This window comes from Carcharhinus amblyrhynchos, chromosome 12, assembly GCF_965287045.1.
Source record: "Carcharhinus amblyrhynchos chromosome 12, sCarAmb.v2.hapA, whole genome shotgun sequence".
NCBI lineage: Eukaryota > Metazoa > Chordata > Chondrichthyes > Carcharhiniformes > Carcharhinidae > Carcharhinus > Carcharhinus amblyrhynchos.
This window is the reverse complement of record NC_137335.1, coordinates 87,966,936-87,994,748: the sequence shown is the minus strand read 5'-3', so window position 1 is coordinate 87,994,748 and position 27,813 is coordinate 87,966,936. Positions and strand designations below refer to the sequence as shown.

The following is a 27,813-nucleotide window of genomic DNA, read 5'->3' as shown; positions in this document are numbered from 1 at the left end:
GCACTCACACTGCCCAAAAATCAAAAGAAATGAGCTTCATTTCTTCAGGACGCCATAGAAAGTGAGATTTGATTGGAGGTTCAGCATCAGAAGAGGTTTGAACAAGTGAGCACTGGAATACAACACTCACCTTCATCTCTCTTCCAGCAAAAGTTTTGGCTTCAGCTAAAACCATGGCAGTGAAGTCAGATCAGTGAACCAGCCACCAAGATAAATCCTGGGGCAATCTCAGGAAGGGGGATGGTGGTTAATGGGGGAGAGAGGAGCCAATGAGGGAGCAAAGGTGCCAGATGGGGTCAATACGTTTATCGTGTTGGTTTGTTCCGTTTAGAACCCAACACGAAAGAAAGTCTCTCTGACATTTGGAAGGGGACAGAGAGCTGATTCATGCCTGGATACTGTGGCCTTTAGAAATCTGGCAGCAGCTCTGCATTCTGTTAATCACAACACTTCCGATTACATTGAACTCATTTCCTACTGGTAGCAAACATCTTTCTTGCTTGGACCAGCTGGGTTTCCCCATGTTAATGAACATAGAACATAGAACACTACAGCACAAACAGGCCCTTCGGCCCACGAGTTGCGCCAATCACATCAACACCTACCAATCTATAGACCTATCTATAACCCTCAATCTCATAAAACCCCATATACTCATCCAGAAGTCTTTTAAAAGACCCCAGCGAGTTCGCCTCCACCACCACTGACGGCAGCCGATTCCATTCACTCACCACCCTCTGAGTGAAAAACTTACCCCTAACATCACTTCTGAACCTCCCTCCCCGCACCTTAAACCTGTGTCCTCTTGTAATGAACTAATCTTCTGCTGGTAATAAGCATGTTTCCTGCTAACCCTATTGATGGTTTGTGAGCCTGCTTAGGACTTGTAAAGTAGGCAGAGAAACATTAGCGCTGTGTGTTCCCAGTTCCATTGTATTATCAGGAGGTTGCTGGGCTTCCTCCAGAACATGGGAGTGTGAATAATTTGTGTTTTTCTGCTGCTTCTCTTTCATTTCCTTCATTGAGAGGCGAAGCCACAAAGACAGTGCGTCCTTGAGCAAACTGTCTGACAGCTGGGGATGAAGAGAGAGGGACTGAAAGAGATGGCTCCACCTCCACTCAATCATTTCTCAAAACGCAACAAATCTCGTATGAAACTGCCTAGAGGATGTGAGCAAACAGAAATCGAGTCACTCTGTTCCCCACTTCAAGCCCCAGTTCCCTGCCTCTATACACTGAGATACAGCGGTGATATAATGGAAACTCGTCTGTGGGCCCTGTTTTGGTGTGCCTGTGTCTGGGTAACTCATGGTGTGCTCCAGAATGGCAGCAATGGCCACAGTCTGATACAAACAGACTTGCCACTGCACACACCAGACAGTAACCAAGACCAGGCCAGGAGGAGATGCAGACGCAGAGCCAGCGAGCACCAGCTGGAAGGCCAAGGGTGTGCTGACGCATTTCGGTGCTGGGACCAGACGTCTGGCTGGCTGCAGGTGACTGGGAATAGCAGACGACAGCTGACAGAAGTGAAGGAGACGGTGTCCCAGATGCAGGAAGGACAGAGGAACCATCAGCATCGAATCAAACAGCTGGCATTGCAGGTGAGCTGGGGAAGAGAGCGCACGGGAAGACAAACACCACTTAAATCACATTGTACAATGTCAGCACATCCTAAAAATAGTCAATATCCAAATGCAGGAAATGTCACAGCCAATTTATACACAGCAAGATCTCACAGGCAACAATGGCCGTACAAGATATCTTTTAGTAATTAATGCTGATTGAGGAGTAAATATTGGTCCCAAGGAGAACACTCCGCAATTTTCCAAACATCATAAAATCCCTACAGTACAGAAGGAGGCCATTCAGCCCATTGAACCTACACCAACAACAATCCAACCCAGGTCCTATCCCTGCAATCACCACATATTTACCCTGCTAATCTCCCTGACTGTAAGGGAAAATTTATCATGGCCAATCCACTTAACTTGCACACCTTTGGAGTGAGGGAGGAAACTGGAGCACCCAGAGGAAACCCATGCAGACACGGGGAGAATGTGCAAACTCCACACAGACAGTGACCCAAGCCTGGAATTGAACCTGGGTCCTTGGCGCTGAGAGACAGCAGCACTAACCCACCATGCCATCCAAATAGTACAGAGATTTTTACATCCATATTACAGAGCTCAGGAGACCCATGTTTAACACTTTGTTTATAGCACTGACCCTCTGACAGTGCGGCACTCCCTCAGCACTGACCCTCTGACAGTGCGGCACTCCCTCAGCACTGACCCTCTGACAGTGCGGCACTCCCTCGGCACTGACCCTCTGACAGTGCGGCACTCCCTCAGCACTGACCCTCCGACAGTGCGGCACTCCCTCAGCACTGACCCTCCGACAGTGCGGCACTCCCTCAGCACTGACCCTCCGACAGTGCGGCACTCCCTCAGGACTGACCCTCCGACAGTGCGGCACTCCCTCAGCACTGACCCTCCGACAGTGCGGCACTCCCTCAGCACTGACCCTCTGACAGTGCGGCACTCCCTCAGCACTGACCCTCCGACAGTGCGGCACTCCCTCAGCACTGACCCTCCGACAGTGCGGCACTCCCTCAGCACTGACCCTCTGACAGTGCGGCACTCCCTCAGCACTGACCCTCTGACAGTGCGGCACTCCCTCAGCACTGACCCTCTGACAGTGCGGCACTCCCTCAGCACTGACCCTCTGACAGAAGGGGCTGTTGACCCTCCCCCCGCCACATCCCCATTCACCTCTCTGTGGGATGAGTGTTGCTGTGATGGGATCGGTCCAGCCTGTGTGATGAATGCTGGATAAGGTTTGGAGTTTTCATGAGGAACTGAGTGATTCTGGGTGTCAGAATCTGGAAAAAGAATCTTCCACACATTCCTGTGGTTAGTGTAAATCAGTCACCATAGAAACTATGTCAGGTGTAGAGGGGGGTCTGAAACTTCCCGAAGGTGGGAACCGATCGGAAAGATCTGGCCCAGGGTCACCTCGGGGATATCTGATTCTTTGCTGAGATCGATTGAGCTGAAAATAGATATTGTTCAGTTCGAAACAGATCCTGCAAAGTTTTACTGGTATCAGAACAGGAAAGGGAGTATTTTGTTCCCCATGGTTGATTTGTTGATGATTTGTTTTGGAAGAATTTGGAAAATGTGTTATTGAGAACATTAGAAACAGGAGCTGGAACCTGCCCCTCGGCCCCTCGACCCCACCCTGCCCCTCGGCCCCTCGACCCCACCCTGCCCTTTGGCCCCTCGACCCCACCCTGCCCTTTGGCCCAATCCTGGCTGATCTTTTCCTGCACTGTTCCTGTATCACTGATCTTTATAAACTGTAGGATTTGATTGCTGTCAAGCTTGACCTGACTGAATGATGGAGTTTCCACAGCTTCTTGGGGTGAAAAGTCCAAAGATTCACCACCTTCCGTGTGAAGAAATTCCTCCTCACCTCAATCTGAAATATCTTCCCCTTAATCCAAGACAAAGAGTCACCTGGACTCAGAATGTCAGCTCTTTTCTCTCCTCACAGAGACTGCCAGACCTGCTGAGATTTTCCAGCATTTTCTCTTTTGGATTCAGATTCCAGCGTCCGCAGTAATTTGCTTTTATCCAGTTTTTTTCAAGATGAACCTCCCAGACTCTGTGCATCCCAGAGTACCTGAGAGACAGTCCTGTGAGTGGGATCTACTTCCCCGGACAGGCCGGCAGCACTGAGTGGGATCACTGCACCGATCTGTCAGATTGGTGAATGTACAGCAGTCTGGCACTTGCCATCTCCCATCTGCTGCAACTTTGACTTCTTATTTCAGACTAATTGTTGTTAACAATGCTCCCCTTCCTGATGGGTTTCCTCCTGGGTGAGAATGGGAAATGTCCTTTATTTTGGGAAGCTAAGGAAATACAGAGTTATTAAAAGTACTTTGGCTACCGGAACACTGGCTCTTGTGAATGTGGGATTGAAATTGTTTAGTGAGATTCTGTGCAAAGGGAATACTGAAGATATTCCAGCTATTGATCGTTGTGTGAATAATTATTGATTCTGAGGGTTGTGAGGGGATAGATCAATCTGGCTGGAGAGAAAAATCTCTCAAATCATCTGATAGATTTAAGCCATGAACTTTCTGCTTGTTTTCTGATGCAGTGTCTCAGAATCTAACACTCTGTATGGAATATGGAAACTTTTCATTTTCTTAAATTTGGTTCTATAGGAAATGTCAAATTTTATTTTCATTTTAAAGGATCAGCGAATTATATGTAAATTAGGAGTTAATTGTACTCAGGTGGTGAGCATTAGCTGGGCTGATAAATTACAGAGGCAGAGAGAGGGGTTGGGGGTGATTTTCCCACCTTGTGGCTCTGTTTTTTCAGTGTTGTTTAGCTGGGTGCCGGCACTGCCAGCTCTGTGCCAAAAACTGGCCATGAGCTGAATAAATTTATGGTAATCCTAATTTCAATATTTTTAACATATGATTAGTGGGCTTGGGACTGAGGTGTATGGGCCTACCCCCCCCTCCCCCCCCTGCCCCCTCCCCCCCCCCCCACCCCCCCCCCCCCTCCCCCCCCCCCACCACCCCCCCCTCCCCCCCCCCCCCACCACCACCACCCGCGCCCCCCCCCCCCCCCCCCCCACCCCCCACCCCCGCACCAGGAGTCCGTTACTCCAGCCAGGTTTACTGCTGATCTCCACTAACGGGGATCTGGTGGCCTGACCCTGCTGGAGGGAACAAGAGCCATGAATGCACCCCCCCAACCCCCACAAGATGGGGGGGTGCCCCCTGGGCATTGCAGCCTGGCCAAGGGGCACCTTGGATCAGGTCTGCCCCGGAAGGAGGTGGGGGGGGAGAGATTGAGGCAGGCAGAGGGGATTGAGGCTGGCCTGGACATGTTCGGGGATCAGTGATCAGGGTGTGAGGGCCAGTGAGGGTGTGGTGGGGCTGGCCAGCGATGATCAGACCATCAGTGATGGGCTACTGCGCGATACTGAAAGTCTGTCCAGACTTTCCTGCCCCTGGTTTTCCATGTAGATCACACACTCAGAGTGCGGGAGATTCATTCTGAAACAAAGAGTGTGATTTCCTCCAGTTTTTACCCAAATCTAATACTTGGATTATTTTTGGGAGAATTTCTTCCCTTCCCCTGATGCTTGTGTGAACTGTGTGGAATATGTGTCTCTACAAATAAAAGCCTGTAAGTTTATGAAGACTCAGCTGTCTATCTGAGTTCCAGTCTTACTGGGTAAGTGTTGTGTAAACGCGATGTGCTGCTAATACTTTATCTGCTGTGTCCCACAAAACACTACAGCACAAACAGGCCCTTCGGCCCACGAGTTGCGCCGATCAAATCAACACCTACCAATCTATAGACCTATCTATAACCCCCAATCCCATTAAATCCCATATACTCATCCAGAAGTCTTTTAAAAGACCCCAGCGAGTTCGCCTCCACCACCACTGACGGCAGCCGATTCCATTCACTCACCACCCTCTGAGTGAAAAACTTACCCCTAACATCACTTCTGTACTTTCCTCCCCGCACCTTAAATCTGTGTCCTCTCGTAGCGACCATTTCAACCCGGGGAAATAGCCTCTGAGAATCCACCCTATCCATTCCTCTCAACATTTTATAAACCTCTATCAGGTCGCCTCTCAACCTTCGTCTCTCCAGGGAAAAGAGACCCAGCTCCCTCAACCTAACTTCATAAGGCATGCCTCCCAGTCCAGGCAACATCCTTGTAAATCTCCTCTGTACCCTTTCAATAGCTTCTACGTCTTTCCTATAGTGAGGCAACCAGAACTGCGCACAGTACTCCAAATGAGGCCTGACAAGGGTCTTATAAAGTTGCAGCATTACCTCCCGACTCCTAAACTCAATCCCTCGATTAATGAAGGCCAGTACACCATACGCCTTCTTGACCACATCCTCCACCTGCGAGGCCGATTTAAGAGTCCTGTGGACCTGGACCCCAAGATCCTTCTGCTCTTCAACACTACTAAGACTCCTGCCCTTGATAGTGTACTCATTCATCCCATTGGTTCTGCCAAAATGGACGACTACACATTTATCCTCATTGAAGTCCATCTGCCACTTCTCCGCCCAGTCCTGCATCCTATTTATGTCCTGCTGCAACTTTTGCCATCCTTCCAGACCATCCACAACACCACCGACCTTCGTGTCATCAGCGAACTTACTTACCCATCCCTCCACTTCCTCATCTAGGTCATTTATGAAAATGACAAACAGCAAGGGTCCTAGAACAGATCCCTGGGGCACTCCACTGGTGACTGACCTCCATTCAGAAAAAGACCCATCCACAACCACTCTCTGCCTTCTGCAGGCAAGCCAGTTCTGGATCCACAAGGCCAAAGGCCCTTGGATCCCATGCCCTCTCACCTTCTCAAGAAGTCTTGCATGGGGGACGTTATCAAACGCCTTGCTGAAGTCCATGTACACCACATCCACTGCACTTCCTTCGTCAATGTGTTCAGTCACATTATCGAAGAACTCAACTAGGCTCGTAAGGCACGACCTGCCCTTGACAAATCCATGCTGACTATTCCTGATCATGTCAAACCTCTCCAAATGTTCGTAAATCTTGTCCCTCAGAAGCCTCTCCATCAGCTTACCAACCACTGAGGTCAGACTCACCAGTCGGTAATTTCCCGGGCTATCTCTGTTCCCTTTCTTGAAAATAGGAACTACATCCGCAATCCTCCAATCTTCCGGAACCTCTCCCGTCTCCATTGACGACGCAAAGATTATCGCCAGGGGCTCTGCAATCACTTCCCTCGCCTCCCACAGTAACCTGGGGTACATCCCATCTGGTCCCGGCGACTTATCTATCTTGATAGAATTCAAAAGTTCTAACACATCCTCCTCCTTAATATCCACATACTCAATCTTTTCCATCTGCTGCAAATCCGTAGCAAAATCTCCCAGATCAGATTCCACCGTGAATACTGAGGCAAAGTACTCATTAAGCACCTCTGCCATTTCTTCTGGTTCCACACAGACCTTTCCCCCTTCACCTTTTATAGGTCCTATCCCTTCTCTTCTCATCCTTTTACCTTTCACATATTTATAGAAGGCCTTGGGATTCTCCTTAATCTTACCCGCCAAGGTCTTCTCATGACCCCTTCTGGCTCTCCTAATTTCCCTTTTAAGCTCCTTTCTACAATCCTTATACTCCTCAAGATCCTTAACCTCTCCTAGTTCCCTGAACCTTTTGTACACCTTCCTTTTCCTCCTGACTAGGTTCAACACAGCCTTCGTGCACCATGGTTCCCGCGACCTACCGAAATCCCCTTGTCTCATCGGAACGTTGTCACACAGAGCTCCAGACAAACATTCCTTGAATATCCGCCACCTTCCTTCGGTACTTTTCCCCAAGAACGCCTCCTTCCAGTTTATTTGTCCAAGTAACTTCCTGACTTCTTCGTATCTCCCCTTACTCCAGACAAACACCTTCCTATCCTGCCTGATCCTATCTCGTTCCAATGCAATTGTGAAGGAGATAGAATTATGGTCACCATTCCCAAGATGCTCCCCTACCGAGAGATCCATCACCTGTCCTGGTTCATTCGCCAGCACCAGGTCAAGTACAGCCTCTCCCCTCGTAGGCTTATCCACGTACTGTGTCAGGAAACCTTCCTGAACACACCTAACAAACTCCTCCCCATCCAAACCCCTTACCCTAGGGATATTCCAGTCGATGTTTGGGAAATTGAAGTCTCCCATCACGACAACTCTGTTATTAATACATCTCTCTAGAATCTGTTTCCCTATCTGCACCTCAACTTCCCTGTCACTATTGGGCGGCCTATAGAATACACCCAGCAAAGTTTTCGACCCTTTGCTGTTCCTAACTTCCGCCCACAGAGACTCTGTAGATAGTCCCTCCACGGCATCCTCTTTCTCTGCAGCCATGACACTGTCCCTGATCAACAGTGCCACTCCACCACCTCTTCTGCCACCCTCCCTGTCCTTCCTGAAGCATCTGAATCCTGGCACCTGAAGTACCCAGTCCTGTCCCTGAGACATCCAAGTCTCCGTAATGGCCACCACATCACATTCCCAAGCAGCAATCCACGCCCTAAGCTCATCTACCTTATTCACTACACTCCTTGCATTAAAATATATACACTTCAGCCCCTCAGTCTGGGCATTACCCTTCTCCACCCCCTGTCTAACCTCCCTCTCATACTGTCTACAGTCCTCCCCTACCTGGGAGCTAACCTCCTCCGTCCCAGTCTCCCCATCACAATTCCCTCCCCCCATCCTTTCTAGTTTAAAGTCCCCCCGGTAGCCTTAGCCAGTCTTCCCGCCAAGATATTAGTCCCCCTGGGATTTAAGTGCCACCCGTCTTTACTGTACAGGTCACACCTGCCCCTAAAGAGGTCCCAGTGATCTAGGAACCAAAATCCCTGCCCTCTACACCAGTCCCTCAGCCACACATTCAGCCTCCACCTCATTCCATTCCTGCCCTCATTCTCCCGTGGCACAGGCAGCAATCCTGAGATTACTACCTTTGCTTTTCTCTTCCTCAGCTGCCTACCCAGTTCCCTATAGTCCCTTTTCACGACTGCCTCCCTCTTCTTGCCTATGTCAGTAGTACCTATATGCACTACAACCTCTGGTTCCTCAAGCTCCCCTTTCAGGATGTCTGGGACCCGCCCAGAGACATCCCGAATCCCAGCCCCAGGGAGACAAACCACCATCCGCGACTCACGTCTACGTCCACAAAAACGCCTGTCCGCCCCCCTCACTGTGGAGTCCCCTATTAACACTACCTTTCTGCTCTCTTTTTTAATTTTTTGACTTACTGGCTCAGCTCCAGAGATCTGGCCACCGCTTCCTCCCTCAGATGAGCTGTCCCCCCCAGTAGTACTCAGGCCGGAGTACTTATTTTGAAGGGGGACATCCACCGGAGTGCTCTCCATCACCCGAGGTTTCCCCTTCCTAATAGTTACCCAAGTGCCCTCATCCCGTTGCCCTGGTGTGGCTACCTGCTGATAGCTCCTATCTATAACCTCCTCACTCTCCCGAATGAGCCGAAGGTCCTCGAGCTGCATTTGCAGCTCCTTAACCTGGTTCCGTAGGGCCTGCAGCTCCATACACCGAGCACAGGTGTGGATGTCTGGTAGACCAGGAGCTTCCAAGACCTCCCACATGTTGCATTGGCAACAACATACAGGTCTCACACCCATACTTACCCCTTTCAGTAACCCAGAGGAAAAAGTAAAAAAAAACTTATAGCTTACCTTGCCTCACCCTTATCTCTTTGGCCCTGTGAGCCAACGCCCTTACAGCACACTCAAAAACAAAAACAAACTCACCTGCGCTCAGACAGAGCCCCTCTCTCTCTCTCTCTTTTTTAGGTTAGAGGAGGGGGGAGGGCTGGGATACTCTACCTGTGTAGAGTATCGAGAATCCCCTCCGGTCTAATTTATAGTAGGTGAAAAAAAAACTTGACCCGAGTGCCCTCACAACTACTTCTGGGGTAAAACTTAAAGCAAGCAAAATAAAACTAAAACAAAGTTAGTTTTTTAAAAAAAGAAAAAGTCGCTGTACTCACCCACAAGCTCTCCACTCGCAAATCGCAGCCTCTCTTCAGTGCTCCCACGGAACAATGTGTGTGTATGTATCGGGATTCGCGAATCAGTGACAGATCCCTGATTTGTCGAAGATAATGTTTGTTCCCCTCGCAGCTGGAGGCCAAGAGTCAGAAGGAGATGAGTCTGGAGAGTCAGATACAGCAGCTTCAACAGCGATACAGTGAGACCAACACCTTGTTACAGATTCACGCCTCTCTCATCTATGATTTGCAGACACAAGTGCATAACCTGTCGACATTGCTGGAACAGATTCGCAGTAACAGCAATTGCTCACTCCACGACCGTCTGACTGAACAACCCAAACATCCAGGTACCTTCCCCCACCCCACCCTCTTACTGCCCCCTCCCATTCTGACAGAACTGGCTGCCATTGGGGAACAGGCATTGGAATCTATCACCAAACTCCGGGCATGGATGGGATTGGGATAACATGGCTAAAGGAGGGACAGGACTGGCGGCTCAGTGTTCCAGGGTACAGATGCTACAGGAAAGATAGAACCGGGGCTAAGAGAGGAGGGGGAGTTGCACTTTTGATTAGGGAAAGCGTCACGGCCTTACTGAGAGGGGAGATATGGGGAAATCACTTTGATGGGGTTGTACTATCAGCCCTGAAAGAATCAGCGAGAAATTGAGGAGCAAATATGTAAGAAGATTACAGATAGCTCCACGTAAAATAGGGTGGTAATACTCGGAGATTTTAACTTTCCCAACATTGACTGGGACAGACATAGTATTAGAGGGATGGATGGAGAGAAATTTGTTGAGCGTATTCAGGAGGAATTTCTCATTCAGTATGTGGATGGCCCGACTAGAGACGGGGCAAAACTTGACCTCCTCTTGGGAGATAAGGAAGTGTTAGAACATAGAACAGTACAGCACAGTACAGGCCCTTCAGCCCTCAATGTTGTGCCAAGCTATATCCGAAACCCAAGATCAAGCTATCCCACTCCCTATCATTCTGGAGTGCTCCATGAGCCTATCCAATAACCACTTGAAAGTTCCTAAAGTGTCCGACTCCACTATCACAGCAGGCAGTGCATTCCACACCCCAACCACTCTCTGAGTAAAGAATCTACCTCGGACATCCCTCCTATATCTCTCACCATGAACCTTATAGTTATGCCCCCTAGTAACAGCTACATCCGCCCAAGGAAATAGTCTCTGCACGTCCACTCTATCAACCCCCCTCATCATCTTATAAACCTCTATTAAGTCGCCTCTCATCCTCCTCCACTCTAAAGAGAAAAGCCCCAGCTCCCTCAACCTTTCCTCATAAGACCTACCCTCCAAACCAGGCAACATCCTGGTAAATCTCCTCTGCACTCTCTCCAATGCTCCTACATCCTTCTTATAGTGAGGTGACCAGAACTGAACACAATATTCCAAATGTGGTCTCACCAAGGTCCAGTATAGTTGCAGCATAACCCCACGGCTCTTAAACTCAAACCCCCTGTTAATAAACACTAACACACTATAAGCCTTCTTCACGGCTCTATCCACTTGAGTGGCAACCTTCAGAGATCTGTGGATATGAACCCCGAGTTCTCTCTGCTCCTCCAAATTCCTCAGAACCCTGCCGTTGACCCTGTAATCCGCATTCAAGTTTGTCCTACCAAAATGAATCACCTCACACTTATCAGGGTTAAAATCCATCTGTTCCTTCTCTGCCCAGCTCTGCATCCTATCAATGTCTCTTTGCAGCCTACAAGAGCCCTCCACCTCATCCACTACTCCACCAATCGTGGTGTCATCAGCAAATTTACTAACCCATCCTTCAGCCCCCTCTTCCAAGTCATTGATAAAAATCACAAATAGCAGAGGACCCAGCACTGATCCCTGTGGTACACCGCTGGTAACTGGCCTCCAGTCTGAAAATTTTCCCTCCACCACCACCCTCTGTCTTCTATGAGACAACCAGTTACTTATCCAATCGGCCAAATTTCCTTCTATACCACACCTCCTTACTTTCTTCATGAGCCTACCATGGGGAACCTTATCAAACACCTTACTAAAATCCATGTATACAACATCAACTGCTCTACCTTCATCCATACACTTAGTTACCTCCTCAAAGAATTGAAACAAATTTGAGAGGCAGGACTTACCCCTCACGAATCCGTGCTGACTATCCCGGATTAAACTGCATCTTTCCAAATGGTCATAAATCCTATCTCTCAGGACCCTTTCCATTAACTTACCAATCACCGAAGTAAGACTAACTGGCCTATAATTACCACGGTCATTCCTATTTCCTTTCTTGAAGAGAGGAACAACATTTGCCACACTCCAGTCCTCTGGCACTATCCCCATGGACAGTGAGGACCCAAAGATAAAGGTTCCACAGTCTCATCCCTTGCTTCCCAAAGAATCCTAGGATATATCCCATCTGGCCCAGGGGACTTATCGACCCTCAGGTTTTTCAAAATTGCTAATACATCTTCCCTCAGAACATCTGCCTCCTCCATCCTATCAGCCTGTATCACGTACTCATCCTCAAAAACATGGTCCCTCTCCTTAGTGAACACTGAAGAAAAATATTCATTCAACGCCTCTCCTATCTCTTCTGACTCCATGCACAAGTTCCCACTACTATCCTTGACTGGCCCTAACCTCATCCTGGTCATTCTTTTATTTCTCACATAAAAGAGTAAAAAGCCTTGGGGTTTTCTTTTATCCGACCCGCCAAAGACTTCTCATGCCCCCTCCTAGCTCTCCTCAGCCCTTTCTTTAACTCATTCCTTGCTACCTTGTAATCCTGAAGCGACCCAACTGAACCTTGGTTTCTCATCCTTACATACACTTCCTTTTTCCTCTTAACAAAACATTCAATCTCCTTTGTGAGCCATGGTTCCCTCATTCGGCCATTTCCTCCCTGCCTGACAGGGACATATCTATCAAGGACATGCAGTATTTGTTCCATTTATGCCCAATACCTGACAGTTTCTGCTTAGTGAGGGATCACTTTTGGACCAGTGACCATAATTCTATTAGTTTTAAGATAGCTATGGAGAATGATAGATCTGGCCCAAAAGTTAAAACTCCAAATTGGGCAAGGCCAATTTTGGTGGGATTAGACAGGAACTTTCAAAAGTTCTAAAGGCTTGGGGGAGTCTGTGGGAAGACAAAGGGACATCTGGTAAGTGGGAGGCTTTCAAAAGTTTGTTAATCAGTGTTCAGGATAAGCATATTCCTTTTAGAGTGAAGGGCAAGGTTGGTAGAAGTAGGGAACCCTGGATGACTCGGGATATTGAGGCCCTGGTCAAGAAGAAGATGGAGGTCCATGACGTGCATAGGCAGCTGGGATCAAGTGGATCCCTTGAAGAGTATAGAGGGTGTCAGAGTAGTATTGAGAGAGAAATCAGGAGGGCAGAAAGAAGACACGAGATTGTTTTGGCAGATAAGGCAAAGGAGAATCCAAAGAGCTTCTACAAATACATTAAGAGCAAAAGAGTAACTCTTTTGATCTGATTTATTATTGTCACATGTATTTGTGTACAGTGAAAAGTATTGTTTCTTGTGCACTATACAGACAAAGCATACTGTTCATAGAGAAGGAAAGGATAGAGTGCAGAATGTAGTGTTACAGTCATAGCTCGGGTGTAGAGAAAGATCAACTTAATGCAAGATAGATCCATTCAAAAGTCTGACAGTAACAGAAGCTGTTCTCGAGTCGGTTGATACGTGATCTCAGATTTCTGTATCTTTTTCACACCGGAAGAAGGTGGAAGAGAGAATGTCCGGGATGCGTGACATCCTTAATTATACCGGCTGCTTTGCTGAGGCAGTGAGACGTGTAGACAGAGTCAATGGATGGGAGGCTGGTTTGCATGATAGACTGGGCTACATTCATGACCTTTCTAGTTCCTTGTGGTCTTGGGCAGAGCAGGAGCCCAGACCAAGCTGTGATACAACCAGAAAGAATGCTTTCTATGGGGCATCTGTAAAAGTTAGTGACAGTTGTAGCTGACATGCCAAATTTCCTGAATCAAGTAGAGGCGTTGGTGGGGCTTTCTTAACTATAGTGTCGGCATGGGGGGGACCAGGACAGGTTGTTGGTGATCTGGACACCTAAAAACTTGAAGCTCTCGACCCTTTCTACTTCATCCCCGTTGATGTAGACAGGGGGATGTTCTCCTTTACGCTTCCTGAAGTCGATGACAAGCTCCTTCATTTTGATGACATTGAGGGAGAGATTATTGTCCCTGCACCAGTTCACCAGATTCTCTATCTCGTTCCTGTATTCTGTCTCATCATTGTTTGAGATCCGACCCACTACAGTGATGTCATCAGCAAACTTGAAAATGGAATTGGAGGGGAATGTGGCCGCACAGTCAGAGGTGTATAAGGAGTATAGTAGGGGACTGAGAACACAGCCTTGTGGGGCACCGGTGTTGAGGATGATCGTGGAGGAGGTGTTGTTGCCTGTCCTTATTGATTGTGGTCTGTGAGTTAGGAAGTTCAGGATCCAGTCACAGAGGGAGGAGCCGAGGCCCAGACCACGGAGTTTGGAGATGAGTTTCATAGGAGTGTTGAGGACCGAGCTGATGTTGTCTACATGGACTTCAGCAAGACCTTTGAAACAGTATCCCATGGTAGGCATTGCATAAAGTTAAATCTCACGGGATCCAGGGTGAGGTATCTAAATGGATACAAAATTGGCTTCTTCACAGAAGCCAGAGGGTGGTTGTAGAGAGTTGTTTTTCAAACGGGAGGCCTGTGACCAGCGGTGTGCCTCAGGGATCAGTGCTGGGCCCACTGTTATTTGTCATTTATATTAATGATTTGGAAAAGAATATAAGAGGCATGGTTAGTAAGTTTACAGATGACACCAAGATTGGTGGCACAGTGGACAGTAAGGAAAGTTATTTCAGATTGCAATGGGATCTTGATCAATTGGGCCAGGGGGCTGACGAATGGCAGATGGAGTTTAATTTAGATAAATGTGAGGTGATGCATTTTGGTCGATTGAACCAGGGCAGGACTTACTCAGTTAATGGTAGGGCACTGGGGAGAGTTACAGAACAAAGAGATCTCGGGATACAGGTTCATAGCTCCTTGAAAGTGGAGTCACAGGTGGACAGAGTGGTGAAGAAGGCAGTCGGCATGCTTGGTTTCATCGGTCAGAACACTGAATACAGGAGTTGGGACGTCTTGTTGAAGTTGTACAAGACATTGGTAAGGCCACAATTGGAATACTGTGTACAGTTCTGGTCACCCTATTATAGAAAGGATATTATTAAACTAGAAAGAGTGCAGAAAAGATTTACTAGGATGTTACTGGGACTTAATGGTTTGAAATATAAGGAGAGGCTGGATAGACTGGGACTTTTTTCTCTGGAGTGTAGAAGACTGAGTGGTGATCTTATAGAAGTCTATAAAATAATGAGGGGCACAAATCAATATCTTTTCCCTAAGATAGGGGAGTCTAAAACTAGAGGGCATAGGTTTAAGGTGAGAGGGGAGAGATACAAAAGTGTCCAGAGGGGAAATTTTTTCACAGAGGGTGGTGAGTGTCTGGAACAAGCTGCCAGAGGTAGTAGTAGAAGAGGGTAGAATTTTGTCTTTTAAAAATCATTTAGACTTTTACATGAGTGAGATGGGTATAGAGGGATATGGGTCAAATGTAGGCAATTGGAACTAGCTTAGGAGTTTAAAAAAAAGGGTGGCATGGACAAGTTGGGCTGAAGGGCCTGTTTCTGTGCTGTAAACCTCTATGACTCTATGAAATATGAGTCTGACGTAGGTGTCCTTCTTATCTAGGTGTTCCAGGGTTGAGTGCAGAGCCAGGGAGTTGGCTGTGGACCTGTTGCGGCGGTTGACAAACTGTAGTGGATCCCATTGCAATCCAAGAAAACATTCTTCACTGTCCACCATGCCACCAATCTTGGTGTCATCTGCAAACTTACTAACCATGCCTACTAAATTCTTATCAAATCATTAATATAAATGACAAATAACAGTGGGTCCAGCACTGATCCTTGAGGCACACCGCTGGTCACAGTTCTCCAGTTCGAAAAACAATTCTCTGCAACCAACCCTCTGGCTTCTGTCATCAAGATAATTTTGTATCCCCATGGGACTGCCTACCCCCTGGGCTCTGTGTCGCACTCAGTGTGGCTGCCTACCCCCTGGGCTCTGTGTCGCACTCAGTGTGGCTGCCTACCCCCTGGGCTCTGTGTCGCACTCAGTGTGGCTGCCTACCCCCTGGGCTCTGTGTCGCACTCAGTGTGGCTGCCTACCCCCTGGGCTCTGTGTCGCACTCAGTGTGGCTGCCTACCCCCTGGGCTCTGTGTCGCACTCAGTGTGGCTGCCTACCCCCTGGGCTCTGTGTCGCACTCAGTGTGGCTGCCTACCCCCTGGGCTCTGTGTCGCACTCAGTGTGGCTGCCTACCCCCTGGGCTCTGTGTCGCACTCAGTGTGGCTGCCTACCCCCTGGGCTCTGTGTCGCACTCTGTACGACTCATGGTGTATGAGGCTCTGTATCACCAAGAGGAAGATTTGGTGACAAGCCAATAGTTGGAGAGCAGGACCAGAGGTCTGGGAATGGGCAGGATTTGGGTTACTAGGTTGAGGGAGAGTGAGCATAGGTCTAGAAAAGGGAGGCAGATGATAACTGAATAAAAAGACGAGATCCCCGTGGGTTTGTGCCCCTCATCCTGGACCCCCCACTCTGGGTGACAGTGCTCCAACACAGGATGTTCTCACCTATCTGTGTTTCTTACATCTTCCAGCGCTTCAGTACATCCGGAATTGCCCGATCGATTGTGCATCCATTTACTTTAATGGAGTGAATCGATCTGGAGTCTATACTATCGTCCCCTCCATTGGCGGAGTTCCCATCAGGGTCTATTGTGACATGGACACAGCAGGTAAGGAGATTATTGAAGCTTAAAGCTGTTACTATAACCGTGTAGAAGGTTTACATGTGACAAGTCATCCAGGGAACAGCACTTGGCCTTGACCTGTCGTGCTGACCCCACTGGAGATAATACGCTCAAAGGTAACTTTCCTCAGTGACAACCCAAGACCCACTGGAACAGAGGAGTGAGCCTCCCTCGGACTCTGCTAACCTGATGGAGAGAGCAGAGGGAACCAAACTCTGGAAATGAAGGTGTTGCCTGATGAAGCAAGCGGAAATTTTTGAGTAAGTCCCCTGCTTGGATGTTGGAAGCCAAGTTAACTTTGAGGAATAAATCTTGATCCTCATTTGAAGACCATGAGATTCTCCGTCACAATGAATTTGTTTAGTAACTGGAACCAGTTTCCCCTCTGGGACACAGGGTGTTGGGGATTTACCCCTTTGTACTTTCCCACAGGAGGGGGATGGACTGTGATCCAGCAGAGATTTGATGGTACGGTGGACTTCAACAGAGGCTGGAGTGAGTATCGAGAGGGCTTCGGAGAACTTTCTGCAGAGTTCTGGATGGGCAATGATCATATTCATGCTATTACCAGCCAAGGGGAATACTCTCTCCGCATTGACCTGGAAGACTGGAACAACAGACGACAGTTTGGCCATTACAAAACCTTCAGGTAGGAAAACTAACAGGTTCCTGAGGAAATAAAATTATACAGCAAGGAAGGAAACAAAGATCCCCAAAACTATCACATTGACTGTTAAACAAAGAGAGAGAGAGAGAGACCCTCGCCCCTCGCCCCGCCCCCTCCCTCTCGCCCCCTCGCCCCGCCCCCTCGCCCCGCCCCCTCCCCCTCGCCCCGCCCCCTCCCTCTCACCCCCCCCCTCGCCCCGCCCCCTCCCCCTCGCCCCGCTTGTTACTGTATTTACTTGTTACTGTATTTACTTGTTACTGTACATTATTACTGTTACTTGTTACTGTACATTATTACTGTTACTTGTTACTGTACATTATTTAAAAGGCTGTGAGTGATATTTTTCTGGCCTATCGGCCAATCATTCTGATTTCTGTGGCAGCTTCAGGATAGAGGCACAGATTGATCAGGGACAATCAGCCTGGTTTACATAGCATCATAGAATCCCTACACAATGCAGACAGAGACCATTCGGCCCATCAAGCCTGCACTGACTCTCTGGCCCAGCACCTTCACCGTGTCCTCTTCTCCCACCCTCGTACGTTTTCCCCAGCTAATCCACCGAACCTGCACATCTTTGGACACTAAGAGGTCATTTCCCATGGCCCTTTCTATCTGTGAAACTGATGTTCCTGATCCCACTTGCATTTTGTCTGCAATCTCTCTCCAATACCTTCACATCTTGCCTACAGTGTGGCAACCAGAACTGGACACAATATTCTAGTTGAGACAGAACCTGAAATTTATCTACAAGTTCAACATAATATCCTTGCTTTTGTACTTGATCCTACTAATAAACCCATATACTTGTGATGGGTAATGTAGGTTAGTGAGTGGGATGCATGGGGCATCAGGCTGTAAGCTGCCACCATGCAGTTTTCCACCTGATTTATTAACCAATCTCTCCTGCCACCTGCAATGATTTATGCACAGATATACCCAGCTTCCTCTGCTCATGCACTCCCTTCCAGCTGTTTGATATTGTTTCTGCTTTCTTCCCACTGAGAAAGAAGAGATCTTTTATTTAGTGCATGATGATGAGCTGGAACTCCCTGCCTACAGGGATTGTGGAAATGCAAATCATTTCCAAAAGGATTGGATGGGCATTTAAAGGAAGGGCAGCAGGGATAAAGTGATGGAATGGTACTGACTGGATCGCTCTGTGGGGATCTGATGGTAAAAAGTCTGACAACACCAGGTTTTGATGGGCCAAATGGCCTCCTGTATCTTTGTGACTCAGTAAATCGCTCGTTGAATAAAAAAACCAAAGGCCAGAAATTGACAGCCCCCTCCCACTGGATTTCAGCAGAACTGGAAAATGCTGCCGATCAGTTCATCACGATTTCTGGCCCCATCCCCGTCACCACAGAGCAGGTAAATTCTGCCCAAGAATGTCACACTCAACTGTTAGAAATTCCCGCTGGAGCCTCAGCTGGAGTCCTGTGTTTGGGCAACAAATTTACCAACAACAGATATTGGTCTCTCTGTGCTCTAATCATTCAATAATTCAATATCCAGACCTTGGAGAGGGGAGGGGGGGTTATCCCAATGATAGCCGGGGCGGGGTTAGATGATAGCAGGGAGGGTTTAACCAGGTGATAGCTGGCGGTGGGGTGGGTAGTTAGGTGGAGAGATTTGAAAAGCTGTGTCGTTCAGCTTTGAGCAGAGGAATGGGGAGATGTTGAGTGAGCGCTTGTGGGGATGTGGGAAGTAGATGGGGGCTAACTGGGGATATGGGGCAGGCAGGTGGGTTTGTGATAGGATAGAGTGTTAATCTTCATACCGTTTAAATGTATACAGAAAGCACTGTGCCATTCTGTACCCAACAGTATTGAGGATGAGTCCAATCATTACCGTCTGCATGTTGGAGGTTTCAGTGGCTCAGTGGAAGATTCCTTTGCTTGGTACCACAACAAGAGGAGCTTCAGCACTCCAGACACTGGCAACGTCTGTGCCAAGATCTCCCATGGAGGCTGGTGGTACCACCAATGCTTCTTCTCCAACCTCAATGGAGTTTACTACAAGGTAAATGTCTGTACCCATTCTCACATCCTCCTTCAGGATGAGTCCATCTGCCAGAGAGAACAGGTTACAGCCTTTAACTGCTCTCCACAGTTCAGCTTCAACAGCTAACAATACAGCACATACAGAAATAGAGTAAAACTCCCTCTACACTGTCCCCATCAAACACTCCCAGGATAGGTACAGCACAGGGTTAGATACAGAGTAAAGCTCCCTCTACTGTCCCCCCGATCAAACACTCCCAGGACAGGTACAGCACGGGGTTAGATACAGAGTAAAGCTCCCTCTACACTGTCCCCATCAAACACTCCCAGGCCAGGTACAGCACAGGGTTAGATACAGAGTAAAGCTCCCTCTACTGTCCCCCCGATCAAACACTCCCAGGACAGGTACAGCACGGGGTTAGATACAGAGTAAAGCTCCCTCTACTGTCCCCCCGATCAAACACTCCCAGGACAGGTACAGCACGGGGTTAGATACAGAGTAAAGCTCCCTCTACACTGTCCCCCATCAAACACTCCCAGGACAGGTACAGCACGGGGTTAGATACAGAGTAAAGCTCCCTCTACACTGTCCCCCATCAAACACTCCCAGGACAGGTACAGCACGGGGTTAGATACAGAGTAAAGCTCCCTCTACACTGTCCCCATCAAACACTCCCAGGCCAGGTACAGCACAGGGTTAGATACAGAGTAAAGCTCCCTCTACTGTCCCCCTGATCAAACACTCCCAGGACAGGTACAGCACGGGGTTAGATACAGAGTAAAGCTCCCTCTACACTGTCCCCCATCAAACACTCCCAGGACAGGTACAGCACGGGGTTAGATACAGAGTAAAGCTCTCTCTACACTGTCCCCCCATCAAACACTCCCAGGACAGGTACAGCACGGGGTTAGATACAGAGTAAAGCTCCCTCTACACTGTCCCCATCAAACACTCCCAGGCCAGGTACAGCACAGGGTTAGATACAGAGTAAAGCTCCCTCTACTGTCCCCCCGATCAAACACTCCCAGGACAGGTACAGCACGGGGTTAGATACAGAGTAAAGCTCCCTCTACTGTCCCCCCGATCAAACACTCCCAGGACAGGTACAGCACGGGGTTAGATACAGAGTAAAGCTCCCTCTACACTGTCCCCCATCAAACACTCCCAGGACAGGTACAGCATGGGGTTAGATACAGAGTAAAGCTCCCTCTACACTGTCCCCCATCAAACACTCCCAGGACAGGTACAGCACGGGGTTAGATACAGAGTAAAGCTCCCTCTACACTGTCCCCATCAAACACTCCCAGGCCAGGTACAGCACAGGGTTAGATACAGAGTAAAGCTCCCTCTACTGTCCCCCTGATCAAACACTCCCAGGACAGGTACAGCACGGGGTTAGATACAGAGTAAAGCTCCCTCTACACTGTCCCCCATCAAACACTCCCAGGACAGGTACAGCACGGGGTTAGATACAGAGTAAAGCTCCCTCTACACTGTCCCCATCAAACACTCCCAGGACAGGTACAGCACAGGGTTAGATACAGAGTAAAGCTCCCTCTACTGTCCCCCCCATCAAACACTCCCAGGACAGGTACAGCACGGGGTTAGATACAGAGTAAAGCTCCCTCTACACTGTCCCCATCAAACACTCCCAGGACAGGGACAGCACGGGGTTAGATACAGAGTAAAGCTCCCTCTACACTGTCCCCATCAAACACTCCCAGGACAGGTACAGCACAGGGTTAGATACAGAGTAAAGCTCCCTCTACACTGTCCCCATCAAACACTCCCAGGACAGGTACAGCACAGGGTTAGATACAGAGTAAAGCTCCCTCTACACTGTCCCCCCATCAAACACTCCCAGGACAGGTACAGCACGGGGTTAGATACAGAGTAAAGCTCCCTCTACACTGTCCCCCCATCAAACACTCCCAGGACAGCTACAGCACGGGGTTAGATATAGAGTAAAGCTCCCTCTACACTGTCCCCATCAAACACTCCCAGGACAGGTACAGCACAGGGTTAGATACAGAGTAAAGCTCCCTCTACACTGTCCCCATCAAACACTCCCAGGACAGGTACAGCACAGGGTTAGATACAGAGTAAAGCTCCCTCTACACTGTCCCCCCATCAAACACTCCCAGGACAGGTACAGCACGGGGTTAGATACAGAGTAAAGCTCCCTCTACACTGTCCCCCCATCAAACACTCCCAGGACAGCTACAGCACGGGGTTAGATATAGAGTAAAGCTCTCTCTACACTGTCCCCATCAAACACTCCCAGGACAGCTACAGCACGGGGTTAGATATAGAGTAAAGCTCTCTCTACACTGTCCCCTCATCAAACACTCCCAGGACAGGTACAGCACGGGGTTAGATACAGAGTAAAGCTCCCTCTACACTGTCCCCCCATCAAACACTCCCAGGACAGGTACAGCACGGGGTTAGATACAGAGTAAAGCTCCCTCTACACTGTCCCCTCATCAAACACTCCCAAGACAGGTACAGCACACGGTTAGATACAGAGTGAAGCTGCCTTTACTTCTCCCATTCATTCTGTCTCTCCACCCTCTCTATCTCCAATTTCTGTCTATAGCTCTCCACCCACTCACGTCTCCCTCTCCACCTCCCTCTTCCCATCTTTCCCCATCCTCTCTCCCCTATTGCCCTTCTGAGGACACTGTGGGAGGCTAGGTTGGAAATTGTGGGTCCCCTAGCAGAGATATTTGAATCATCGATAGTCACGGGTGAGGTGCCTGAAGATTGGAAAGTGGCAAATGTTGTGCCTTTGTTTAAAAAGAGCTGCAGGGAAAAGCCTGGGAACTACAGGCCAGTGAGCCTCACATCTGTAATGGGTAAATTGTTGGAAGGTATTTTGAGAGACAGGATCTGCAGGCATTTAGAGACACAAGGACTGATTAAAGACAGTCAGCATGACTTTGTGAGTGGAAAATCATGTCTCTCAAATTTGATTGAGTTTTTTGAAGGGGTAACGAAGAAGATAGATGAGGGCAGTGCAGTTGATGTTGTCTACGTGGACTTTAGCAAGGCCTTTGTCAAGGTACCGCATGGTAGGTTGTTGCATAAAGTTAAATCTCACAGGATCCAGGGTGAGGTATCTAAATGGATACAAAATTGGCTTCTTCACAGAAGCCAGAGGGTGGTTGTAGAGGGTTGTTTTTCAAACTGGAGGCCTGTGACCAGCGGTGTGCCTCAAGGATCAGTGCTGGGTCCACTGTTATTTGTCATTTATATTAATGATTTGGATGAGAATATAGGAGGCATGGTTAGTAAGTTTGCAGATAACACCAAGATTGGTGGCATAGTGGACAGTGAAGAAAGTTATCTCCAATTGCAACGGGATCTTGATCAATTGGGCCAGTGGGCTGACGAATGGCAGATGGAGTTTAATTTAGACAAATGTGAGGTGATGTATTTTGGTCGATTGAACCAGGGCAGGACTTACTCAGTTAATGGTAGGGTGTTGGGGAGAGTTACAGAACAAAGGGATCTCGGGGTACATGTTCATAGCTCCTTGAAAGTGGAGTCACAGGTGGACAGAGTGGTGAAGAAGGCATTCGGCATGCTTGGTTTCATTGGTCAGAACACTGAATACAGGAGTTGGGACATCTTGTTGAAGTTGTACAAGACATTGGTAAGGCCACACTTGGAATACTGTGTGGGGTTCTGGTCACCCTATTATAGAAAGGATATTATTAAACTAGAAAGAGTGCAGAAAAGATTTACTAGGATGTTACCAGGACTTGATGGTTTGAGTTATAAGGAGAGGCTGATAGACTTGAGAGTTTTTTCTCTGGAGGGTAGGATGCTGAGGGGTGATCTTATAGAGGTCTATAAAATAATGGGGGGCACAGATCAGCTAGATAGTCAATATCTTTTCCCAAAGGTAGGGGAGTCTAAAACTAGAGGGCAGAGGTTTATGGTGAGAGGGGAGAGACACAAAAGTGTTCAGAGGGGCAATTTTTTCACCCAGAGGGTGGTGAGTGTCTGGAACAAGCTGCCAGAGGTAGTAGTAGAGGCGGGGACAATTTTGTCTTTTAAAAAGTGTTTTAAAGTTGTACCTGCCTCTACTACCACCTCTGGCAGTTTGTTCCAGACACTCACTACCCTCTGTGTCGGTACATAGGTACGAAGGGCATAGAGGGATATGGGCCAAATGCGGGCAATTGGAAATAGCTTAACGGTTTTACAGAAAAAGGGCAGCATGGACAAGTTGAGCCGAATGGCCTGTTTCCATGCTGTAAACCTCTGACTCTTTCTCAGTTCCTTTCCCCACTCTCTTCTCCACCTTTCTGTCTGTCTTGATCCCTCTCACTCCTCTTCTCTCACTACTCTCCCCACCCCCCACCTTTGCTTGCCCCCTGCCCCCTGACCTGCACCCTTTTTGGGAGACTGTGGTGCAATGGTCATGTCAATGGACCAATGACCAGGGGCCCAGGCTTATGCTGTGGGGACACGGATTCAATTCCCATTATGGCAACTGATGTAATTTGAATTTAATTAAGGGCAGCACGGTTGCACAGTGGTTAACACTGCTGTTTCACAGCTCCAAGGACCCAGGTTTGATTCCTGGCTTGGGTCACTGTCTGTGTGGAGTTGTACATTCTCCTCGTGTCTGCGTGGGTTTCCTCCGGGTGCTCCGGTTTCCTCCCACAATCCGAAGATGTGCGAGTTAGGTGATTGGCTGTGCTAAATTGCTCCTTAGTGTCAAGGGGACTAGCAGATAAAAGCATGGGGTTACGGGGATAGGGGTTACGGGGATAGGGGTTACGGGGATAGGGGTTGTTCTGGTTGGATGATATTTGAAATTGAAAGTTGTCCTAAGTAACAGTGAGCATGAAGCTATCATCAATTATCCAGAATACAAATGCTGGCTTGTCAGTGATGCTCGCATCCCTCTTTCTCATTACCTCCTCCTTCTCACTCATGTCACCCTCTCTGTAATGCTGACCCTTCCCAATCTCATCCTGTCTCTTCTCTCTATCTCACAGGGTGGAAGATACTCTGGGAAAGGCCAGAAGCTACTGGGACCCGATGGTGTTGTGTGGTACAGCTGGAAAAACTCTGATGACTATTCCCTGAAGAAGGTGTCAATGAAGATTCGCCCACGGAGCTTCCGTCCCCGACACACACCCTAACGGATCCACCAGCTGGATCTCCCCGGGTAACGGATCCACCAGCTGGATCTCCCCGGGTAACGGATCCACCAGCTGGATCTCCCTGGGTAACGGATCCACCAGCTGGATCTCCCTGGGTAACGGATCCACCAGCTGGATCTCCCCGGTATTAAAGAAAATGCTGGAAAATCTCAGCATGTCTGGCAGCATCTGTAAGGAGAGAAAAGAGTTTACGTTTTGAGTCCAGGTGACCCTTTGTCAAAGTTGCCAGACCTGCTGAGATTTCCTGCAGTTTCTCTTCTGGTTTCAGATTCCGAGATCCGTAGTAATTTGTTTTTCTCCCTGGTATTAGTTTTGTATTCCAGACGCCTTCATTTTTCTTGGTGTCTTTGGGATTTGTTCCTTCCTCACTTGGAATTACTTCTGAAATCTTCAGTTTAATCTGTGTGCTATGGAGAATATACACCTGACCATCTCTGCTATCTCACCCATTAACACCACTGAATTCCCACAATCAGGAACATCCTGGAGATTAGCCAGAAGCTGAACTTCCCCAGTTGTGTAAGTACTGGTTACAGGAGCAGGTCAGAGGCTGGGAATCCTGCAGAGGGTACCTCACCTCCTGACTCCCTAAAGCCTATCCACCATCTACAAGGCACAAGTCAGGAGTGTGATGGAATATTCTCCTATTGGCAGCCTATTCAACACCTGAAACATTCATTCTCTCCACCACTGACACTCAGTAGCAGCCGTGTGTACAAGATGCACTGCAGCAATTCACCAAGGCTCCTCAGGCAGCACCTTCCAAACCCAGGACTGTTTCCATCCTTTATTTTCCAACATGGTGCGGATGTGAGCTGTTGTGGTACAAGCTGTGCCCAGTGTACCTTCGAATGCTATCTTTTACTCTTGTTCTGTGCTTGCTTACTTCACATTAAGTTGATCTTTCTCTACATCCTAGCTATGACTGTAACGTTACATTCTGCACTCTCGCCTTTCCTTCTCTATGAATGGCATGCTTTGTATATAGTACAGGAAACAATACATTTCACTGTACACTAATACATGTGACAATAATAAATCAAATCAAACCTGGAAGGACAGGTTAGGCAGACAGATGGGAACACCTCCACCTGTAAATTCCCTCCAAACCACTCAGCATCCTGACTTGGAATATATATATAAGGCTGTCATTGGATCAAAATCTTGGAATTCACGCCCGAACAGCACCGTGGGTGTACCGACACCATTTGAACTGCAGCAGGTTCAAGAAAACAGCTCGCACCCCCTTCTAAAGGGCAACTAGAAAGGAGAAATAAACACCAGCTTCTTCAGTGACACACACACACACACGATGAAAGAATAAATATAAAAGAAATCTCATTGACTGTCTCCACTTTCTGTCCTGTCTCAGATTCTCCATTCAGCTGTTCGGGGTTCTGTTTACAATCTGATCTCTGGCTGAGGCTGAAACAAGGCATTCTCTGCCCAGGACTCTGCCTTTGCCTGTATGTAAGTCCACATGTCAGAGAACATACGTGTTACGCTGGGTGGGATTTTCCGACAGTGCTCACCCCAAGACCGCAGAACTCCGCCCGATGCCAATGGACCTTTGCATGGTCCTGAGCCACCCACATGTCGGACAGGACAGGAAAACTTCACAGTTTATATCTGTGTGTGTGTCTGACTCACAAACTCTGATAAAATCAGTCATGGATAAATAGCTCACTGCCTCGGTCACAGCCAATGGTAGCAATTGCATGAAAATCCCCTGGAGAGCCAACCATATAGCGCTATGGGACAGGGGACTAACAGGCCTGTCCGTATATACCTGCAGGGGCAGGGGCAGGAAAACCCATACAATTCCAACAGTGCAGAAAGAGGCCATTCGGCCAACTGGGTCTGGACTGACTCTCCAGCAGAGCATCTTACCTGGGCCCTATCCCCATAACCTGATAGATTTATCCTCCAACCTATCTAACCCACACATCTTTGGACTGTGGGAGGAAACCCACGCAGACACAGGGAGAACGTGCAGAGTCCACACGCACAGTGACGCAAGCTAGGAATCGAACCCTGGTCCCTAGCACTATGAGGCAACAGGAAAATAATGATAGTTATCACCGTGGCGATATCTTTTCCTCGAAATGGGAGTATGACACCAACAGAAACATTATCTGCTAACTCCAATCACATTTCCTCAATCTTATAGACAGACGTTTGCTGCTGAGATTGGAGTCTAGTCTGAGAGAAATGTAGGAACGGAGGAGGCCATTCAGTAACTGAGCCTGTTCCACCATTCATGGTTTTTACTTTGTCCGTCCCTATTTCTCTATCTCCATTTTGCCCTCTCTCTCTCTACTTCTCTCTCTCTCTCTATTTTGTTCTCTCTCTATTGCTCTCTCTATGTATCTCTCTATTTCTCTTTCTATTTCTCTATCTCTCACTCTCTATTTCTCACCCTCTTTATCTCTCTCTCTCTAGTTCTCTCCATTTTTCACTCTCTACTTCTCTCTCTATTTCTCTCTCTATCTGTTTCTCCCTCTATTTCGCCCTCCCCCTCTATTCCAGCCTCCCCCTCTATTTCTCTCTCTCTCTCTATTCCACCCTCCCCCTCTATTTCTCTCTCTCTCTCTATTCCACCCTCCCCCTCTATTTCTCTCTCTCTCTATTTCGCCCTCACCCTCTATTTCTCTCTCTCTCTATTTCGCCCTCCCTCTCTATTTCACTCTCTCTCTCTCTCTCTATTTCGCCCTCCCCCTCTATTTCTCTCTCTCTCTATTTCGCCCGCCCTCTCTATTTCTCTCTCTCTCTCTATTTCGCCCGCCCCCTCTATTTCTCTCTCTATTTCGCCCTCCCCCTCTATTTCTCTCTCTCTCTATCTCTATTTCGCCCTCCCTCTCTATTTCTCTCTCTCTCTATTTCGCCCTCCCTCTCTATTTCTCTCTCTCTCTCTATTTCGCCCTCCCCCTCTATTTCTCTCTCTCTATTTCGCCCTCCCTCTCTCTATTTTGCCCTCCCTCTCTATTTCTCTCTCTCTCTCTCTCTATTTCGCCCTCCCTCTCTATTTCACTCTCTCTCTCTCTCTATTTCGCCCTCCCTCTCTATTTCTCTCTCTCTCTCTCTATTTCGCTCTCTATGTCTCTCTCTATGTCTCTGTCTCTCACTATGTCTCTGTCTCTCACTATGTCTCTGCCTCTCACTATGTCTCTGTCTCTCTCTCTATTTCTCTCTCTATTTCTCTCTCTCTCTATTTATCTGTCTCTCTCTCAATTTCTCTGACTCTTTCTCGGTTTCTCTGTCTCTCTCTCGATTTCTCTCGATTTCTCTCTGTCTCTCTATTTCTCTCTCTCTCTCTCTATTTCTCTCTCTCTCTCTATTTCTCTCTCTCTCTCTATTTCTCTGTCTCTCTCTATTTCTCTGTCTCTCACTATTTCTCTGTCTCTCTCTATTTTTCTCTCTCTCTCTATTTCTTTC

At 48.2% G+C, this 27,813-nt stretch overlaps 2 protein-coding genes across 3 annotated transcripts in view; one reads left to right on the top strand and one right to left on the bottom strand.

Annotated features, from left to right (window-relative positions):
• pomca (proopiomelanocortin a) overlaps positions 1-27,813 on the bottom strand; it is a 61,678-nt gene that overhangs the window by 24,419 nt on the left and 9,446 nt on the right. Inside the window, exons 1-2 of one of the 2 annotated variants that reach the window (XM_080200912.1) lie at positions 17,093-17,175; positions 9,601-9,763 (exon numbers count right to left, since the gene is read on the bottom strand). The gene's annotated coding sequence lies outside the window, so the exon portion shown is untranslated. Of the gene's footprint in view, positions 1-9,600; positions 9,764-17,092; positions 17,176-27,813 lie in introns of those variants that run through there. The other variant, XM_080200913.1, reaches the window with a different exon arrangement.
• LOC145350488 (angiopoietin-related protein 7) lies at positions 1,257-25,089 on the top strand. Its single transcript, XM_080199687.1, has 6 exons — positions 1,257-1,604; positions 9,734-9,950; positions 16,372-16,509; positions 16,957-17,173; positions 19,021-19,216; positions 24,211-25,089. The coding sequence occupies exons 1-6, from the start codon at positions 1,257-1,259 to the stop codon at positions 24,355-24,357; spliced, it is 1,263 nt and encodes a 420-aa protein (XP_080055813.1). The 3' UTR covers positions 24,358-25,089.

Coding starts and splice junctions, on each gene's coding strand:
- LOC145350488 (XM_080199687.1), top strand. CDS start 1,257: ATGGAAACTCGTCTGTGGGCCCTGTTTTGGTGTGCCTGTGTCTGGGTA. Junction 16,510..16,956: donor TTGTGACATGGACACAGCAG/GTAAGGAGATTA, acceptor ACTTTCCCACAG/GAGGGGGATGGACTGTGATC. Junction 19,217..24,210: donor TCAATGGAGTTTACTACAAG/GTAAATGTCTGT, acceptor TCTATCTCACAG/GGTGGAAGATACTCTGGGAA.